We start from the raw sequence: 18,486 nt of genomic DNA on the forward strand, positions 1-18,486 counted from the left end.
GCTACTTGGACATGTTCTAGCTTGGTTCAAATCTTATTTATCTGAAAGATATCAGTTTGTTAGTGTGAATGACATATCCTCTGACAAGTCAAAGGTATGCTTTGGTGTTCCTCAAAGCTTGGTTCTGGGCCCATTATTGTTCTCACTATATATGCTGCCTCTAGGTAATGTAATCCGGAATCACAATGTCAACTTTCACTGTTATGCTGATGACACACAGTTATATATTTCAATGAAGCATGAAGAAGCCCCAAAATATGCTACTTTGGAAGCATGCGTTTCAGATATTAACAGAGCTTTGTTAGCAGATCTCACTGTGAACCTCGACGGCTGCATGTTCGTATCCCAACTGTAAGAAACCTTCGCGTTCCCCTTACCCCTGACCTCTCCTTTGATGAACATATAAAATATGTCTCAAGGGTTGTTTTTTTTTCATCCTTGAAACATTGCAAAAATCAGAAACTTTCTATCAAAAACTGATGCAGAAAAACAAATCCATGCTTTTGTTACTTCTAGACTAGATTACTGCAATGCTCTTCTTTCCGGTTACCCTGACAAATCAATAAATAAACTTCAATTAGTGCTGCACACGGCTGCTAGAATCCTAACTAGAACAAAACAATTTGAACACATTACTCCTGTACTAGCATCCTTACACTGGCAGCCTGTTAGGGTTAGGGCAGATTTTAAGGTTTTACTGTTAACCTATAATTCAATACATGGACTTGCTCCTACTTACCTTGCTGAAATGATCCAGCCATACATAACTACACGTAACCTACGATTGCAAGATGCAGGCTGTTGAATTGTACCTAGAATTTCTAAACAAACAGCCAGAGGCAGGGCCTTTTCTCATAGAGCTCCACTACTGTGGAATGATCTGCCAATTAAGGTTAGAAATGCAAACTCAGTGCAAACTTTCAAGTGTTTACTAAAAACTCATCTCTACAGCATGGTCTACGATTAGGTGTAGCCTGGCCCGGGGGCGTGAATGTGACTAGAAAGGCTTGATACTATCCACCCTTGCGGTCTTGCCAGGTGGGCTCTCGTCGCCACTGAGATGCCCTCCCTCCAATGCCTTTCAGGGGAAGAGTCACTGGCTTGTTGTTGTCTGTCTGTTGCGCACTTGTGCAATTGGGCTGTACTTTGCTGGCAATACTCGGCCCTCATTCATGGTGGTTGGTGGGTGTCCCTTTGGTTGATGCCTGGCAATGTGGGTGGATTGATTTCCTGCCTGTTTTGGCCCTGCGGGTAGGGCCACAGTGTCGCCGGAACCCCCCCCTGTCTCAGTTCCATAGTCTTACACTGCTATACTATTGTGCTGGGGGATTGGGTCAGTTCTCATTCCCCACTAAGTTCTCCTTCTCCACTATAAATTGATCTGAGGAATGCATTTTCTGAGCATGGGCCCTCTCTAGGTTTCTTCCTAAAATTTGTCCTTCTTAGGGAGTTTTTCCTAGCCAATGAAATTTAACACTACTGTTGTTTGCTCCTTGGGGTTTAAGGTCGGATGTTTCTGTAAAAGCACTTTATAAATAAAATTATTGATTGATATAAGTTTGACTGGCTTTTGAATTGTGCGTTGATTACAAGCCAGTTATGGTCCCGCTCCTCTTTAGCCCAGAGGACACGGCGTCCATGATTCCCTAAAATAATTTCACATTTTCATCTGTCAGACAACAGGACAGTTTTCCACTTGGCCTCAGACCATCTTAAATAAGCTTGGGCCCAGAGAAGGCAGTGGCATTTCTGGATCTTGTTTCTATCTGGTTTCTTCTTTGCATGGAAGAGAATTAACTTGCATTTGTGGATGCAGCGACGTACTGTGTTCACAGACAATGGTTTTCAGAAGTGTTCCTGAGCCCATGCAGTCATTTCCACCACAGAATTGTGTTTGTTTTTAATGCAGTGATCATGGCCATCAAATATTGGTTTTCGGTCCCTTGCATACACCAAACTCTTAAGTTGCAAAATGTTATTCTTAAAATGTCTGCTGTTTGCACAATTTGCCTGCGCAGTCTTTCACAGAAGGGTGAACCCCTCCCCATCTTTACTTCTGAAAGACTTGTCCTGTCTGGGATGTTTTTGCCAGACCACGTAAGCGGAGCCGGCCAAGAAGGGCAAATGTCTCTTACTGAGTGAGTGACTGAATGAGTGACTGACTGACAGACTATAGCGTAGTGGTTAAAGACGCAAACTGTCATGTGAGAGACCGGTGTTTGACAAAATGATGCATTACGATTTGTTCAGGATAGACAAAAACTTGGCTGACTACAACCTTTAGTAGCTACGTTATAGTAAGCCTGAAATAAAACGGTTTACACAATATTCAAACTTGGCGTGACGTTAATGTGTGACAATATGATCTAATGTCGAGAAGCTATACCGACACTATATTGCGACTATTACTAGATTTTCAAAGTACCCATCCACGCATGCTTTTTAGGGTAATCCTATATCACAATCCTTTGCACTGTGAAAAACCATCAGGCCATGTGGTCCTGTGGAAATATCCCTAACCTTCAATATCTTTACCTGTGTTTGATTCCCCTCTCAGATGTTCCAATTATGCCTCTCAGAAATATTTATCTACTCTGCACTCTTCAGCCTTCATACAACATTATATATCCGCTTTGTAATACACTGAATCTCATATATTTAAGAGAATAATTATATTATGTGACCCTTTTATACTGTTATTGTTTTCTAAAGAAACAAACCAGCCAAGGAGTGATTTGAGTCAGTGTTTTCGTTACAGATCCATCTACAGTAAATTTTGTACAAGAGTACACTTTAGTTCCATTAACAAACGTTCTGTTGACCACGTCATTTCAGTAAAAATGTATTGGCTGGGTTACAAGTTACATTTGGAGACGATACAGAGGTGTAATCCCAGCAGGCAGTGTGGTCTTGTAGAAACATCCCTTATCTCAAATATTTTGACCCCGGTTTCAATTCCAACCTCAGACGTTCCAATTTCTGTCTTAGAAATATTTTGCACAACAACATATATCCACTCTGTTATACCATGAATCTCATATATTTAAAAGAATAATTGTATTACGTGACCCTTTTATATTTTTATTGTACTAAAAAAAAAACGAACCAGCCCTGGGGTCATTGTTTTCTTTATAGTTACTGTATAGAAGTGCTGTGCCAATTTAAAATCTAAATTATTTTTTTTCCAAATATTGTATCGATATTCTGAGAATATCTAGAATATTGTTTTATTTATAATGCTGTCAACAGCAGTCTTTTAAACTGTAGCGGTCGCTGAACGGGCATGTTTCTTTAACAATAATAGTTGTGTATATATATCACACAATCTACCTGATAAAAGCCTGTTACTGTATTCCCATGGATGTCATCATTAATAAGAAACCAAAAAAGATATGCTGTCATTTGACTTCACTAAATTTATTATTTGGTTTTATTAATTTCCTTTCTCAAAATGATAGCGCCAAAACGCTATCTGACGTTAGATGAGATTGCTTGTGTTGTTTGGTGATAGAGGTTAAAAACATCCTTGCTCTATGAAAGCGATAATGATGTCGAGTTGAGTAAGAAAAACTGTGGCTGTAAGTTTTGTGTTGTCCATACTTTATGCTGTGAAATATTGGTTATATCTTTTAGATGACAACCCTGTCGTGATAACTTGATAGACAAACACATTAGCTGTGGCACTCAAAATGTTGCTTACTCAGTCTTGTAATCGAAAGCGTTGCAGTGGCTGTGTAGCCGGCAGACTAGTTGGATGTTTTCTCGTGTTTCTTCTGATTTCATTCAAATAAGGAAAATGCTATTGCTAACTAGACAACTAATTGTCCGTTTTTTTTTCGTCTGTAAGACTAAAATAAAGTATTTGCATGATCAGTCATATTTTCAAAATCAATGCCAAAATGTCAAAATTTCTGCCAGGGTATAACAACTTATGAGCACATATGTATATATGAATGGCTACCTGGTCAATTCCACAAGGATACTTTTCTTTATCATATATTGTGTTAATGGTTACCTGATTTATGATGTTAATAGCTACTATTATTATTACCTCACCTGAGTATGACAGCGGCCCCTTTAGCTCCCACCACCAGATCAGCCAGTCCATCGGAGTTCAGATCCCCAGCAGAGTGCACTGACACCCCAAAGAACTGCAGCCCTCTGCCCCCTCCTCTTTCCCCCTGAATCCTCTGGGGAGGTAGAGAGGCATAAGGTGGACAATGTTTGGAAGAAAAGCAAATAACATTCAAATAAGTTAGATCTATATTTAGAACTAACCTGACTATATTTGGCTTGGACTCCCCCAGGACATCCTAGAAAGATGTAAACTGCCCCCTGCCCTCTGTCTTCTGCTGGGGCACCTACAGCCAGATCTAGCAGCCCATCCTGGTTCAGGTCTGGACAGGGTGTCAGAGAGGCACCAAACTGGCCATGGGTGTTTCCATGGGCCCCGTGCAGAGTGAGAGAGCAGTTGGGTGCCTTAAACAATAGTAATGATTGTCATCGTCACAATTTCTTGTAGTAGAAGTAGAATTAAACGTTTTACATGAAGAGGAATATCGCAAAAAAAAAAATAGAAAATAGTAAAAACCAAACAACTTTCTATATACGTTGGATCTATATTTTATGTACTCCTGTATAATTTTAATGCCAAAATATTGAATGTCATGGATTGTGTTGCACCAGTAAAGGTAAAGAAAACTATGAGCAAACAGAAAACACCATGGAGAACCACCATGATGGTAAGCGCCCTGAAAAAAGAATGTGCAAAAATGGAACGTAAGTGGAGGAAAACTAAACTTCAAATCCACTATGACATCTATAAACAAAGCCTTGGTAACTTCAACAATGAGTTACAAAGGTCCAGACAGCAACATTTATCGGGAATGATCAACCAAAATATCAACAATACCCGCAATCTATTTGTCATGGTCGACATGCTTACAAACCCAATAAAGCAGATAGCATCAGAACTCATATCCACTGTGAAATGTAATGAATTTGCGTGTTTCTTTAGTGAAATAATTATAAGTATTAAACGGAACATCAGAACAACGCAGTCTAACAAGGACTCTGTACCATCGCATTTTAATACAATTGATAGAAAATCCCTAGAAGAAACATTTTAAAGCTTCCACTTGCTGTCTCAACACACTGCCATTAGACTTTTTAAAAACAATTTAAAACTCTATAACAATGGACCTACAGCAAATAGTTGTCAGCATAGCTGTCTGCAATCAGGCATTTTCTCAACGTCTCGAAATACAGCTGCCATTAACAACACTGGATGCATCAATAATGAACAACTATAGACATGTATCCAATGTCCCTTTTATAGCCAAGATCATTGAGAAGGTTGTCTTCAATCAATTCAGCAATTTTGTGATCTCAAGCAGTCACTTAGACAAATTTCTGTCAGGTTTCTGACTTCACCACAGTTGTTAAACGGCCCTGATTAAAGTTTTAAATGATATACAGCTGAATACTCAGTGATAAAATAACAGTTCTGGTTCTATTAGATCTCAGTGCAGCATTTGACAATGTAGATCATAGAACACTTATAGATAGGCTGGAAAATTGGGTAGGAGTCTCCGGGACAGTCCTTGATTGGTTCAGATCTTATCTAGATGGCCGGAGTTACTTGGTAATCATGATAATCTGATAGGGTGGCTATGACATGCAGAGTTCCACAGGGATCAGGTCTCGGACCACTTCTGTTCAATCTATGTATGCTACCTCTGGGCCAAATTCTACAGAACAACAACATCTATGCTGATGATACTATTCAGGTCTCAAACTGTATGATAACAGCTCAACAGACTCTGTGTCACTGTATAGAGCACATAAATACCTGCATGAACCAAAATTGTCTACAATTAAATTGTCTACAATTAAACAATTGAGATTATTGTGTTACTGTGGAACTCTGTATTAGTAAAGAACAAGTATTAGTAAAGCGCTGGATTCTTGGGCCCTTAAAACCAAGGATCAAGTGCATAATCTTGGAGTTCTGATAGACTCAGACCTCACATTTAACAGTCATATCAAAGCAGTCACCAAAACAGCATTCTATCATCTAAAAAAATATAGCCAGAATCAAAGGCTTGGTCAGCTAGTAGAGCCCAGAGTTCAAACTAAACATGGAGAAGCTGCGTTTAGCGCTTATGCTGCACACAACTGGAATAAACTACCAGAAGATCTTAGATGTGCCCCAAACGTATCACTTTTTGGATCCAGGTTAAAAACACTTCTCTTTTCACGTGCCTATGACTGAGCACTTACACTCAACCACACTGTTTAGCCTTATAGCTTCCCATGTTTTTATATGTTTTCTTATTGTATTTTTTCTTATAATGTTTTCATTTCTTTTGATGTTTTCATTTGAGTATTTGTTTTTATGTAACTGTACTTTCATATATTTTTGTTATTTTTCTTTGTAAAGCACATTGAATTGCTTCGATGTATGATTGTACTATATAAATAAACGTGCTTGCTTGCTTGCTATATCCATATCATATAAGTTAACACAAATCACAATAATCCTCTTGATTTCATAGATGGGAAAGCGCTTGATCTGAGTTTGTACCAGTATGGTCCCCAGTTGTGGGTGAAGAAGGAAAGCCACTGAGGGAAAGAGAAGTTAGATCACAGTAGGCTACTGACAGATTGTCAGTAGCAGTTAAATTCTTTAGAATTTAGTGGAAAACTTAATCCAGAGCGTGAGAAGAGAATGCATACATTTCTGACCAGGTCCCCTGTGGGAAAAAAACCCACAACCTTTAGCGTTGCATACCATACAAACTGAGCTATATGCATTCAATCAATAATTCTTGATTGGTCACATCTTAAAATGTGTTTACGATATTATACTCTTGGGTTTATTTCAAAGAATATACAGTGAGGAGAAATGGTATTTGATACACTGCCGATTTTGCACGTTTTCCTACTTACAAAGCATGTAGAGGTCTGTAATTTTTATCATAGGTACACTTCCACTGTGAGAGACGGAATCTAAAACAAAAATCCAGAAAATCACATTGTATGATTTTTAAATAATTAATTTTCATTTTATTGCATGACATAAGTATTTGATCACCTACCAACCAGTAAGAATTCCGGCTCTCACAGACCTGTTTTTCTTTAAGAAGCCCTCCACTCATTACCTGTATTAACTGCACCTGTTTGAACTCGTTACCTGTAAAAAAGACACTTGTCCACACACTCAATCAAACAGACTTCAACCTCTCCACATGGCCAAGACCAGAGAGCCGTGTAAGGACATCGGGGATAGAATTGTAGACCTGCACAAGGCTGGGATGGGCTACAGGACAATAGGCAAGCAGCTTGGTGAGAAGGCAACAACTGTTGGTGCAATTATTAGAAAATGGAAGAAGTTCAAGATGACGGTCAATCTCGCTCGGTCTGGGGCTCCATGCAAGATCTCACCTCGTGGGGCATCAATGATCATGAGGAAGGTGAGGGATCAGCCCAGAACTACACGGCAGGACCTGGTCAATGACCTGAAGAGAGCTGGGACCACAGTCTCAAAGAAAACCATTAGTAAGCACGCAAGGTCCCCCTGCTCAAGCCAGCGCATGTCCAGGCCCGTCTGAAGTTTGCCAATGACCATCTGGATGATCCAGAGGAGGAATGGGAGAAGGTCATGTGGTCTGATGAGACAAAAATGTTTTGGTCAAAACTCCAATCGCCGTGTTTGGAGGAAGAAGAAGGATGAGTACAACCCCAAGAACACCCTCTCAACCGTGAAGCATGGAGGTGGAAACATCATTCTTTGGGGATGCTTTTCTGCAAAGGGGACAGGACGACTGCACCGTACTGAGGGGAGGATGGATGGGGCCATGTATCGCGAGATTTTGGCCAACAACCTCCTTCCCTCAGTAAGAGCATTGAAGATGGGTCGTGGCTGGGTCTTCCAGCATGACAACGACCCGAAACACACAGCCAGGGCACCTAAGGAATGTCTCCGTAAGAAGCATCTCAAGGTCCTGGAGTGGATTAGCCAGTCTCCAGACCTGAACCCAATAGAAAATCTTTGGAGGGAGCTGAAAGTCCGTATTGCCCAGCGACAGCCCCAAAACCTGAAGGATCTGCAGAAGGTCTGTATGGAGGAGTGGGTCAAAATCCCGGCTGCAGTGTGTGCAAACCTGGTCAAGAACTACAGGAAACGTATCATCTCTGTAATTGCAAACAAAGGTTTCTGTACCAAATATTAAGTTCTGCTTTTCTGATGTATCAAATACTTGTCATGCAATAAAATGCAAATTAATTACTTAAAAATCATACAATGTGATTTTCTGGATTTTTGTCTCTCACAGTTGAAGAATACCTATGATAAAAATGACAGACTTCTAGATGCTTTTTAAGTGGGAAAACCTGCAAAATCAGCAGTGTATCAAATACTTGTTCTCCCCACTGTATTTGTAACAACCCATTCATTTCTTACCCTGTAAAAAATGAATCTCTGATACAAAGTCTCAGTCATCAAAATAAAACTATATTAGAGTAAAAGCACTTGAAGATTATTAGACCAGCCCTAGAAATGCAAAGGGGAAGTAAACCAAGATTTTGTTAAACATGTTGTTTTCATCTCTAACAGTTTGCAAGCTTGACTGCACCCAAGCTTCTCTTCTGCCCTGAAAACAAATTTACCCAAGACTTCCTATGAATCACATGTCTGCGACTCTCTCTTGTCAATGTAGCAATATACACTGGTAGATGGGTGGCTTCCATGCAATTGCTTGTGAACTGAAAACATTTAATCTTATTCTGTGGTAATTTTCTATAGGCTAACTGCTGTTTGCCTTTTACCACTAATAACTACTGTAATTTCCCATTTATAAACTGTAGCTTATACATGGATTTTGTATTCATTGTTTATCCTGTTGATCTTTCATTCAAAATAATAACAGAAATTTAATGAATGTTAAACAATTGAAGGAAAAAATATAAAACACTTATCATAAAACTAACATATTTCTCAAATATGTGCATGCCACAATTATTGGCACCCCTTTGTTTAATACTTTATCCAATTACTTGGTTGATTTTGAGGTGTGCTTTGGATTGTCGTGCTGGAAGATCAAACCATGGCCCAGTTTAGTACCCGGCAGAAGCTGTCAGATTTTGATTTAATACATGCTGGTACTTGTTGGAGTCCATGATACCATCCTAACACGTTGTCCAGGGCTTTTAGAAGAACAACAGCCAGACAATATCAAAGATCCACTCCCATACTTCACAGAGGGTATAAGGTTATTTTCTGCATGGCCATCTTTCTGTCTATGCCAAACCCACCTCTGGTGTTTCCAAAAAGATGGAACATGGTCTCATTGAAAGTTCTAGTTAAGTTTGGCAAACTTTCGGCACTCGAGTTTTTTGTTTGATGACAGCAAAGTATTTTTTATGGCAACCCTCCCAGACAACATGTGGTTATGTAGGTGGCGTCTGGTCATAATTTTTTAGACTTTCTGACCCCAAGACCCAACTAACAGCCGCAATTCTCCACCAGTGATCCTTGGAGATTATTTGGCCACTCAAGCCATCCTCATCACTGTGCATGGGGTCACAGTTGCTATAAATGCCTGGAAGATGCCTCTTCCAGGCATCTCCAGTTGCTATAAACTTCTTAATTGTTGCCCAGATAGTGGAAATAGGCATATAAAACCGTTGAGCAATTTTCTTATAGCCAATTCATGATTTTGTCTGCTCAACAATCTTATGTTTCACAATATTACTGTATTTTCGGGTCTTTCCCTTAGGGATGGATGACTTCGGGAATTTGGCCTGTGTGTCACCTCATATTTATACCCAAGTGAAACAGGAAGTCATGGCTTACCACTTTAGTGTTCTTAATCACTCAGGTGAACTTACAAATGTAAAATATGAATGGGAATCATTTTTCCATTAGATTTTACTCGTAAGAATGTTTAGGGGTGCCAATAATTGTGTGCAAGATAATGACCCAAAACATACCTCTATGCTATGTCAAAACTATCTTGGAAGAAGAGAAAAAGCCGGTAGGCTTCAAATTATGGAATGGCCAGCACATTCTTAAACCCCATTAAGCTGGTTTGGGATAAACTGGACAAAAGGGTGAAAGCAAAGCAACATACAGTGAGGAAAAAAAGTATTTGATCCCTTGCTGATTTTGTACATTTGCCCACTGACAAAGAAATGATCAGTCTATAATTTTAATGGTAGGTTTATTTGAACAGTGAGAGACAGAATATCAACAAAAAAATCCAGAAAAAACACATGTCAAAAATGTTATAAATTGATTTGCATTTTAATGAGTGAAATAAGTATTCGACCCCTCTGCAAAACATGACTTAGTACTTGGTGGCAAAACCCATGTTGGCAATCACAGAGGTCAGACGTTTCTTGTAATTGGCCACCAGGTTTGAACACATCTTAGGAGGGATTTTGTCCCTCTCCTCTTTGCAGATCTTCTCCAAGTCATTAAGGTTTTGAGGCTGACGTTTGTCAACTGGAACCTTCAGCTCCCTCCACAGATTTTCTATGGCATTAAGGTCTGGAGACTGGCTAGGCCACTCCAGGACCTTAATGTGCTTCTTCTTGTTCCACTCCTTTGTTTTGGGTCATTGTCATGCTGGAATACCCATCCACGACCCATTTTCAATGCCCTGGCTGAAGGAAGGAGGTTCACCCTTTCACCCAGTTCTCCTCTGAATCATTCAGATGTTCATTGGAAAGCTTCAGACAGGCCTGTACATGTGCTTTCTTGAGGAGGGGGACATTGCCGGCGAGGCAGGATTTCAGTCCATTACGGCGTAATGTGTTACCAATTGTTTTCTTGGTGACTATGGTCCCAGCTGCCTTGAAATCATTGACAAGATCCTCCCGTGTAGTTCTGGGCTGATTCCTCACCATTCTCATGATCATTGTAACTCCACGAGGTGAAATCTTGCATGGAGCCGAGGGAGATTGACAGTTCTTTTGTTTCTTCCATTTGCGAATAATTGTACCAACTGTTGTCACCTTCTCACCAAGCTGCTTGACGATGGTCTTGTAGCCCATTCCAGCCTTGTGTAGGTCTACAATCTTGTGCCTGACATCCTTGGACAGCTATTTGGTCTTGGCCATGGTGGAGAGTTTGGAATGTGTTTGACTGATTGCTTCTGTGGACAGGTGTCTTTTATACAGGTAACAAGCTGAGATTAGGAGCACTCCCTTTAAGAGTTACCTGCATAAAAGACACCTGAGAGTGAGAAATCTTTCTGATTGAGAGGGGATCAAATACTTTTTTCACTCATTAAAATGCAAATATGTTTATAACATTTTTGACATGGGTTTTTCTGGATGTTTTTGTTGTTATTCTGTCTCTCACTGTTCAAATAAACCAATCATTAAAATTATAGACTGATCATTTCTTTGTCAGTAGGCAAACGTACAGGGGATCAAAAACGTTTCCCCTCACTGAACAAGTGCAACACATTTCACAACTTCTGCAACAGTGTTAGGAAGAACTTTAAAAAAAAAAAATAATCCATTGCAGGAAGAATGCCACGAATGATTTCACCTGTTACGTATGCAAAAGTTGGCTATTTTTATGAGTAATTTTTTTAAATTACATTTTGTTAAACAATACAAATGTATGATTTCTTAATTGTCTCCAATTGTTTATTTCTTCTATATGCTTTAAATTTAGAGTACATTAAGACATACATTTCTAACTGGATCAGCTGGCTACATTCTCCTTGTGAAACACATTGAACTCTAGATTGAAGAATGTATTTTGTGTTATTAGAAATGGCAAATAAGTAGGTTAGTTCTATTGACTTGTGCCTTGCTTATTATTATACACACAGTGTCTGTGGGAATTGATTTATTGCTTCTTTCGAGCACTGTAGGTTAAGAAACTAAGTTAAGGTAGACTTGCTCTAACATATGTCTTTGAGGCAGCAGTAGCTCCCAGGTGCATCCTGGGTCACACTTACCATTTCTAAGCAGCTACAACATTGGCAATATACAATTGTGACTTGTGGTACAATGCCATTTGGAATTATTTGTTTTCAGTGAGTGTCTAAAAGAATGGTTTGGGGTTTTAAGCTTCAATTAACACAGCAGTTTTGTTAATTATTGTAAATTAAATGTAAGAATGTTAAATTAACCAACGCATCATTGGGATGATTATACCCTCATCCAAATATTAAGATGCTTTTATCTACATGATCCTGTGTTCTTTTTATTTGTGTATGTGTGGGGTGTCGCTTTGCCTCTCTTACCCAGGTCTCCAGAGTACAGACATGTACCTCTCCTCCGACCCCTTGGGCATGGTACCAAGGAGCGCCAATTAGCAGCAACCCAGTCTGGCTATCCCCTGGCTGAACATTGGCCTCCAATACACACAGCTGTGCCCCAAAGTAGGAACCAAGCTAGGAAGGAAGGGGTAAAAAGAAGAGAGAGAAAATAAGAAAAGAAGGGTAGAAAAGTCAGAGACCAAAAAAAAAGAAAAATAGACAGAAAGTGAAATAAGTAAAAATAAGTAAAAAAAACTGAAATAAATAAATGAAAAATCAGAAGAAAAGGGTCTGATTAAATGGCGGGAAAAATATATTAATTGAAGGCATAAACATTTTGATAGCTAGAATTTCATGAAATGTTCATGTCTCTGCATGATCAATTTCTTTTTGAAGGCGTTCCGGAGGCATCCGAAACAGATGCCCAAGCCACCTCAGCTGACCCCTCTCGATGTGGAGGAGCAGCGGCTCTACTCTGAGCTCCTCCCGGGTGACCGAGCTCCTCACCCTAAGGGATCGCCCAGCCACCCTGCGGAGAAAGCTCATTTCGGCCGCCTGTATCCGGGATCTTGTCCTTTCGGTCATGACCCAAAGCTCATGACCATAGGTGAGAGTAGGAACGTAGATTGACTGGTAAATCGAGAGCTTCGCCTTGCGGCTCAGCTCTTTCTTCACCACGACAGACCGATACATCAACTGCATTACTGCAGAAGCTGCACCGATCCGTCTGTCAATCTCCCGTTCCATCCTTCCCTCACTCGTGAACAAGACCCCTAGATACTTAAACTCCTCCACTTGAGGCAGGCACTCTCCACCAACCTGAAGTGGGCAAGCCACCCTTTTCCGACTGAGGACCATGGCCTCGGATTTGGAGGTGCTGATTTTCATCCCCACCGCTTCACACTCGGCTGCAAACCGTCCCAGTGCATGCTGAAGGTCCTGGTTAGAAGGGGCCAACACGAAAACATCATCTGCAAAGAGCAGAGATGAAATCGTGTGGTCCCCAAACCTGACACCCTCCGGCCCTTGGCTGCGCCTAGAAATTCTGTCCATAAAAATTACGAACAGAACCGGCGACAAAGGGCAGCCCTGCCGGAGTCCAACATGCACTGGGAACAAGTCTGACTTACTGCCGGCAACGCGGACCAAGCTCCTGCTTCGGTTGTACAGGGACCTGACAGCCCTTAGCAAAGGACCCAGGACCCCATATTCCCGAAGCACCCTCCACAAGATGCCGCGAGGGACACAGTCGAATGCCTTCTCCAAATCCACAAAACACATGTGGATTGGTTGGGAAAACTCCCATGAACCCTCCAACACCCCGTAGAGGGTATAGAGCTGGTCCAGTGTTCCACGGCCCGGATGAAAACCACACTGTTCCTCCTGATTCCAAGGTTCTACTATCGGCCGTATTCTCCTCTCCAGAACCCTGGCATAGACTTTCCCGGGGAGGCTGAGAAGTGCACCGGAGACCTTACGGCCACAGCTCCGAGCAGCCGCTTCGACAATGGCGGTGGAGAACATGGTCCACTCGGACTCAATATCTCCAGCCTCCCTCGGGATCCAGTCGAAGCTCTGCCGGAGGTGGGAGTTAAAGATCTCTCTGACAGGAGACTCGGCCAGACGTTCCCAGCAGACCCTTACAGTACGCTTGGGCCTGCCGATTCTGTCCAGCTTCCTCCCCCGCCATCGGATCCAACTCACAACCAGGTGGTGATCAGTTGACAGCTCCGCCCCTCTCTTCACCCGAGTGTCCAAGACATACGGCCGCAGGTCAGATGAGACGACAACAAAGTCGATCATCGACCTGCGGCCTAGGGTGTCCTGGTGCCACGTGCACTGATGGACACCCTTATGCATGAACATGGTGTTCGTTATTGACAAACTGTGACTAGCACAGAAGTCCAATAACTGAACACCACTCGGGTTCAGATCAGGGGGGCCGTTCCTCCCAATCACGCCCCTCTAGGTGTCACTGTCGTTGCCCACGTGGGCGTTGAAGTCCCCCAGTAGAACGATAGTTGGAGCACTTTCCAGCACCCCTCCCAGAGACTCCAAGAAAGTCGGGTACTCTGCACTGCCGTTCGGCCCGTAGGCACAAACAACAGTGAGAGACCTATCCCCGACCCGTAGGCGCAGGGAAACGACCCTCTCGTTCACCGGGGTAAACTCCAACACATGGCGGCAGAGCTGGGGAGCTATAAGCAAACCCACACCAGCCCGCCGCCTCTCACCATGGGCAACTCCAGAGTGGTGAAGAGTCCATCCTCTCTCAAGGAGTATGGTTCCAGAGCCCAAGCCGTGCGTAGAGGTGATCCAGACTACTCTCTAATCGGAACCTCTCAACCTCACGCACGATCTCAGGCTCCTTCCCCGCCAGCGAGGTGACATTCCACGTCCCTAGAGCCAGTTTCCGTGTCCAGAGATCGGGTTGTCTAGGCCCCTGCCTTCGACTGCCGCCTGATCCTCTTCGCACCGGCCCCTTATGGTCCCTCCCGTGGGTGGTGAGCCCACGGGAAGGCGGCCCCACGTTGCCCGTTCGGGCTGAGCCCGGCCGGGCCCCATGGGGAAAGGCCCTGCCACCAGGCGCTCGCATACAAGCCCCAACCCCAGGCCTGGCTCCAGGGTGGGGCCCCGGCTGCGCCATACCGGGCGACGTCACGGAACTCAAAATCTTAAGCATCATTAAGGGGGTTTTGAACCGCTCTTAGTCTGACCCGTCGCCTAAGACCTGTTTGCCTTGGGAGACCCTACCAGGGGCATATAGCCCCAGACAACATAGTTCCTAGGGTCACTCGGGTACACTCTTGATGTCAATTCATAAATTCTATTAGCATACCTTATAAAGAGTATAGGGACACAGTAGCCATGGTTAATTCATTATGTAAACAATTTCATTTCGTTTGTTTCCCTTCAGTCAATTTTCCAACTGTTTCACTCACTGTCACACACTGCTTTGCACTCAATCATAAAATACAACTTTTTTAAACAATAGTGTAGGGAATAGAAATGCTTCCCTCACCCCAATTTTTTTTGCTACTATGAGATTACTACAGAATAGTCATGTGATTTTACTGAATTGTCACTTGGAAGGAATCACAATGGAATAGTTTGTTTACTCAGTGCCAAACCACATTGGGTTATGTTGGATTTCTACGGGTGGAGAAAGTGTCCAGATTCAGTAGCCTACGATTAAAAAGTTTGGACACACTTACTCAGTCAAGGGTATTACTTTAGTTTGACTATTCATCAAAACTATGAAAACACACGGAATCATGTAGCAACCAAAAAGTGTTTAACTGATCAAAATAAATTTCACATTGTAGATTCTTCCAAATAGCCACCCTTTGTCTTGATGAAAGCTTTGCGCAGTCTTTGCCTTCACTCAACAAGCTTCATGATGTAGTCACCTGGAATGCATTTCAATGAACAGGTGTTCTTCCTTTAATAATTGTATTTTTATTTAACATTTTCTTCAAAAGTCCAACTCCCAGATTTTTTTATAATTACTGCATTATATAATAATTTATTACAAAATGCAGGGAAATGTATTACTTATTGCGATCAAGCTGTTTATTGCTAAATGCAGATTATAACAAAAAGTGCATGTTATGACATAATTGTAATTTTTTTAAGTTATTACATAATGCGGTGTAATTACATAATGTGTTGTTACAGGGACATCTTAGAGAGGTGAGCGGGGATGGAGAGTCTGGAAGTGCTGACCGTGCTCTAATTGGTTTCCCATAGAGTGAGAGCGAAGCAGCCTGAGCTGACTGCCCAGAAGACGGGTCTCCAGCTGTGCACACCAGTTGAATTGGTTCAACCCATGGGTGCTTTTGTGTTCTTATTTTCAAATGTTCTGGGTGGAAATAAATGCCCACGGGCGACCCAGCATCTCTGGGTCATTCCACTCTGTTCTCCACCCTGCTTCAAGTGTTACACAGAAAAACTATTCATAATGGGTGCAAATGAGGCTTCAAGTATGCAGAATAAACAGGCTGTGCAAAGATCCAAAAATCACCATGTGGGTGAATATAAATACAGCTCTGGAAACAAATTAAGAGATCACTGAAACGTTTTCTTTCCTTTCCAAAAAAGTTGAAAAGGAAGGTTTTAAGTGAGGAACAAAAGGGTTAAAATGAAGAGACCACTGCATATTGAACTTTTCTGTTCCTTACTCAAAACTTTCCTTTAAAGACATGTTGGAAAGGAAAGAAAAAGATGCAGTGGTCTCTTAATTTTGTATGTATACACACAACCGAGCATCACACCTATATGAGCATGTTGGACATCTCATTCCAAAACCATGTACATGAATATGGAGTTGGCCCACCCTTTGCAGCTATAGCAGCCGCCACTCTTCTGGGAAGGCTTTCCACATGACTTTGAAGTGTCTCAACATCAACTTTGTGAGGTTTGTGAGGTCTCAACATCAACTGTTCTGCAGAAACTGCTTGAATCGGGCCTTCATGTTCGAACGGCTGCAAAGAAACCACTACTGAATGACACCAATGAGAAGAGACTTGCTTGGGCCAACACACACTTGAAATGGACTGGTAAAACTTTGTCCTTCAGTCTGAAATTATACACTCACCTAAAGGATTATTAGGAAAACTTGTTAAATCTCTCATTAATGCAATTATCAAATCAACCAATCACATGGCAGTTGCTTCAATGCATTTAGGGGTGTGGACCTCTCCTGAACTCCAAACTGAATGTCAGAATGGGAAAGAAAGGTGATTTAAGCAATTTTGAGCGTGGCATGGTTGTTGGTGCCAGACGGGCCGTTCTGAGTATTTCACAATCTGCTCAGTTACTGGGATTTTCATGCACGACCATTTCTAGGCTTTACAAAGAATGATGTGAAAAGGGAAAAACATCCAGTATGCGGCAGTCCTGTGGGCGAAAACGCCTTGTTGATGCTAGAGGTCAGAGGAGAATGGGCCGACTGATTCAAGCTGATAGAAGAGCAACTTTGACTAACCACTCGTTACATCAGAGGTATGCAGCAAAGCATTTGTGAAGCCACAACACGCACAACATTGAGGTGGATGGGCTACAACAGCAGAAGACCCCACCGGGTACCACTCATCTCCACTACAAATAGGAATTGTTTCTGACCATGTCCATCCCTTTATGACCACCATGTACCCATCCTCTGATGGCTACTTCCAGCAGGATAATGCACCATGTCACAAAGCTTGAATCATTCCAAATTGGTTTCTTGAACATGACAATGAGTTCACTGTACTGAAATGGCCCCCACAGTCACCAGATCTCAACCCAATAGAGCATCTTTGGGATGTGGTGGAACGGGAGCTTCGTGCCCTGGATGTGCATCCCACAAATCTCCATCAACTGCAAGATGCTATCCTATCAATATGGGCCAACATTTCTAAAGAATGCTTTCAGTACCTTGTTGAATCAATGCCACGTAGAATTAAGGCAGATCTGAAGGCGAAAGGGGGTCAAACACAGTATTATTATGGTGTTCCTAATAATCCTTTAGGTGAGTGTAGAATTCTGGTTCTAACCGCAGTGTCTTTGTGAGACACAGAGTGGGGGAACAGATGATCTTTGCATGTGTGATTCCCACCGTGAAGCATGGAGGCGTGACGCTGTAGGGGTGATTTACTGGTGACACTGTTGGTGATTTACATATAAGGCAAGACAGACTCAACCAGCATGGCTCAGCATTCTGCAGCTATATGCCATCCTATCTAGTTGAACTTTTTCAACCGGACAATGACCAAAAACACACCTAAAGGCTGTGTAAAGGCTGTTTGACCAAGAAGGAGAGTGATGGAGTGATGGATCAGAGGACCTGACCTCCACAATCACCCGACCTCCACACAACTGAGATGGTTTGGGATGAGTTGGACCACAGAACAAAGGAAATGCAGACAACAAATGCAGGAACTCCTTCAAGACAGTTGGAAAAGCATTCCAGGTGACTAGCGCAAGAAGCTGGTTCAGAGAATGCCAAGAGTGTGCAAAGCTGTCATCAAGGCAAAAGGTGGATGCTAGGGTTTGGCTACTTCATGATTCCATGTGTTATAGCTTAGTTCTTATGTCTTCACTATTATTCAACAATGCGGAAAATAGCTAAACTAAAGATATACTCTTGAATAAGTAGGTGTGTCTAAACCTTTGACTGGTACTGTAAATTATTGACTGAATTTTGGTTCATTATAATGCAATA

At 42.0% G+C, this 18,486-nt stretch overlaps 1 protein-coding gene across 2 annotated transcripts in view; it reads right to left on the reverse strand.

Moving 5' to 3' along the window:
• The window catches only part of LOC105010802 (integrin alpha-X), a 66,423-nt gene that overhangs the window by 17,728 nt on the left and 30,209 nt on the right, over positions 1 to 18,486 (reverse strand). For both annotated transcript variants that reach the window (XM_010870418.4, XM_010870417.4), the window contains exons 13-15: positions 12,267 to 12,416; positions 4,279 to 4,479; positions 4,057 to 4,190 (exon numbers count right to left, since the gene is read on the reverse strand). In XM_010870418.4, coding sequence (XP_010868720.2) covers positions 4,057 to 4,190; positions 4,279 to 4,479; positions 12,267 to 12,416 — 485 coding nt within the window. The remainder of the gene's footprint in view (positions 1 to 4,056; positions 4,191 to 4,278; positions 4,480 to 12,266; positions 12,417 to 18,486) is intronic.

The sequence above is a fragment of the Esox lucius genome, chromosome 7 (assembly GCF_011004845.1).
Source record: "Esox lucius isolate fEsoLuc1 chromosome 7, fEsoLuc1.pri, whole genome shotgun sequence".
NCBI classification, from domain to species: domain Eukaryota; kingdom Metazoa; phylum Chordata; class Actinopteri; order Esociformes; family Esocidae; genus Esox; species Esox lucius.